We start from the raw sequence: 2,866 nt of genomic DNA on the forward strand, positions 1-2,866 counted from the left end.
TGTATGTGTATGTGTATGTGTATGTGTATGTGTATGTGTATGTGTATGTGTATGTATATGTATAAGTATGAGTATGAGTATGTGTATGTGTATATGCATGTGTATGTGTATGTATACGTGTACGAGTGCGTATGCGTGTACGTGTACGTCTCTCTTACGTACAAATCTATACACACCAAACAGAGAAACACGTGCACATACATACCGTTCAGCACCTTCTCCTTGTGATCAGGCTTCATGCGTGCATATACATAGATGCAGTGCAGATGCTCCCAAATGCCGCCAGAAGTAGGGTCATCCCCCCCAGCCCTCATCAGCGTACTACCGGTCACACACAGATCATGTTCTAAAAATAGCGCGGGGATTTCATTGGCTGAGAACTTGGCTACCACCGAATCGTCCGCAAAGCTCTGCCAGACGAGTTCACTAGATCCCGATTTCTTATCCTAAAGGGGATAGGGTATTAGGGTTTTAAAGTCTCCGTTTTAGGGTTTTAGGGTTTATGGTTTAGGGTTTAGGAAAAGGAAAACAGGTACGAGCATAGTCCCATGGTTTGCAAATTTGCGACAGGAAAAGGAATGAGGAAGCAGTCGACTGTGACCGTTTCAGATTAAATATCAACGGGTTTAGACCTGTGGTGCTATAGGGAAACACATATGTTTGAAGGTTTGATTTATCTACACGTGTCACACACGCACACACTCACACACACACACACACAATTACACACACACACACATTCATACACACACAAACACACACACGCACACGCACACACACACGCACACACACACACACACACACACACACACGTATTTAGTAGATACTCGGATGTCAGGATATAACAAGCGCGCTTCTGCAAAATAACCATAGGCTGCACCCTGTGGCAGGTCTATTCAACACAGCTGCATGGTAAATACAAACCACCAGAGAACATCCGTGAACTCGGATGTGCTCTCGATCACCCCACAGGTAAGGAATAGGTCAGGACAAAATCAGGACAAATGCCGAAATACTGCATTTAAGCACTGAACAAACGCACCTCTATCTCCGCCAGGATCAGGATTTTGGACTTGTCCTTGCGCAGTATATTGGTCTCAGTGCCCACGTGCGCAGCTGTGAGAATGGCGTCACCCGTGATCATAATCACTCTGTGGGGGGGGAATGGAGTATACCAAGGGAATGAAGGTAAACACAGGGGTGAGAGGAGGGTAACAAGTCAAATACAAGCACACAATCACAATCACTCTGTGGAGGGGGGATGGAGTATACCAGGCGAATGAAGGTACACACATGGGTGAGAGGAGGGTAATAAGTCAAATACAAGCACACAATCACAATCACTCTGTGGGGGGGGGGGAAGTAATACACTAGGCGAATGAAGGTACACACATGGGTGAGAGGAGGGTAATAAGTCAGATACAAGCACACAATCATAATCACTCTGTGGGAGGGGGATGGAGTATACCAGGCGAATGAAGATCCACACATGGGTGAGAGGAGGGTAATACGTCTAACACAAGCACACCCAGGCATAACATAACCATGTGCAGGCACACATGATACAACTGGGAGTGGTGTAGTTCATAGACACTGCACAAAACCGTACCCACACACACACATGAAACCTATGTAAACTGAGCAAAAATCGGGCACACGAGGAATGAAAGGGTAGACAGGCGCTCGGCAAAGGCAAAAAAATAAAAGTAAAGCCGAAATATTGCGACCCGAATTTATCTTTTCGGACAGATTGTAATGTGTACAAAAAACGAGTCAACACACCACAGATGCAATCCAATTAATTCCTAGGTATATATCGTGTGTGTGGTCGACTGCTTATAAAGATATGTGTAACATCAGCATCCCACATACACATACATCCACACATACGCATCTCCCCAACAATATTGAACTCTTTATGGATATATATGGAACAAAAGCATCCCACATATACATGCACACAAACACACATCTCCCCAATAACTATAGAACTGTATATCGATATATATGTAACATACAACTATCCCACATATACATACAACACACAAACACATCTCCCCAGCAATTATAGAACTGTATATGGATATATATGTAACATACAACCATCGCACATATACATACATGCACACATACACACATCTCCCTCATAACTATAGAACTGTATACGGATATAAATACAACATACAACCATCGCACATATACATACATACACACATACACACATCTCCTCAATGACTAGAACTGTATATGGATATAAATGTAACATACAACCATCGCACATATACATACATACACACATACACACGTCTCCCCAATAACTATAGAACTGTATATGGATATATATGTAACATACAATCATCCCACATATACATACGTGCACACATACACACATCTCCCCAATAACTATAGAACTGTATATGGATATATATGCAACATACAACCATCCCACATATACATACATACACACATACACACATCTCCCGCATAACTATAGTCAGACCAAATCCTGCGACGGCACAGTACAGGCGAGAGACGACTACCTACCGGTGATTGGACTGTTTTAGTTCGGTGATGATCTGGATAGAATCCGCTCGGTTGCGACAGTTGAATGCTACAAATCCTGAAAACGTCAGCCCTTGTTCGGCTTCGGCCCGATTCTTGGTACAATTCTTCTTTGCATTTGCAGTAGATACCTGGGGTACATACACGTCGAATTTAGGTGAGCAATTGGGGATTTTTGCACCAAAAAAGTGGGATTGGGACCATTCCTCTACCAATGTTGTCGGAATATGCTTAAGACCAATGTCATTGGGTGACAAAAGACACTGAAACATGCATTTATATAAACATACAACTAGCAATACAT

At 43.0% G+C, this 2,866-nt stretch overlaps 1 protein-coding gene across 1 annotated transcript in view; it reads right to left on the reverse strand.

Moving 5' to 3' along the window:
- The window catches only part of SARC_05827 (hypothetical protein), a gene marked incomplete at its 3' end in the record, with an annotated part of 13,944 nt that overhangs the window by 3,913 nt on the left and 7,165 nt on the right, over nt 1–2,866 (reverse strand). Inside the window, exons 7-9 of the mRNA XM_014300308.1 lie at nt 2,545–2,693; nt 1,043–1,151; nt 206–446 (exon numbers count right to left, since the gene is read on the reverse strand). Of these exons, the coding sequence (XP_014155783.1) occupies nt 206–446; nt 1,043–1,151; nt 2,545–2,693 (499 nt within the window). The remainder of the gene's footprint in view (nt 1–205; nt 447–1,042; nt 1,152–2,544; nt 2,694–2,866) is intronic.

This window comes from Sphaeroforma arctica (genome assembly GCF_001186125.1).
Source record: "Sphaeroforma arctica JP610 unplaced genomic scaffold supercont1.388, whole genome shotgun sequence".
NCBI lineage: Eukaryota > Ichthyosporea > Ichthyophonida > Sphaeroforma > Sphaeroforma arctica.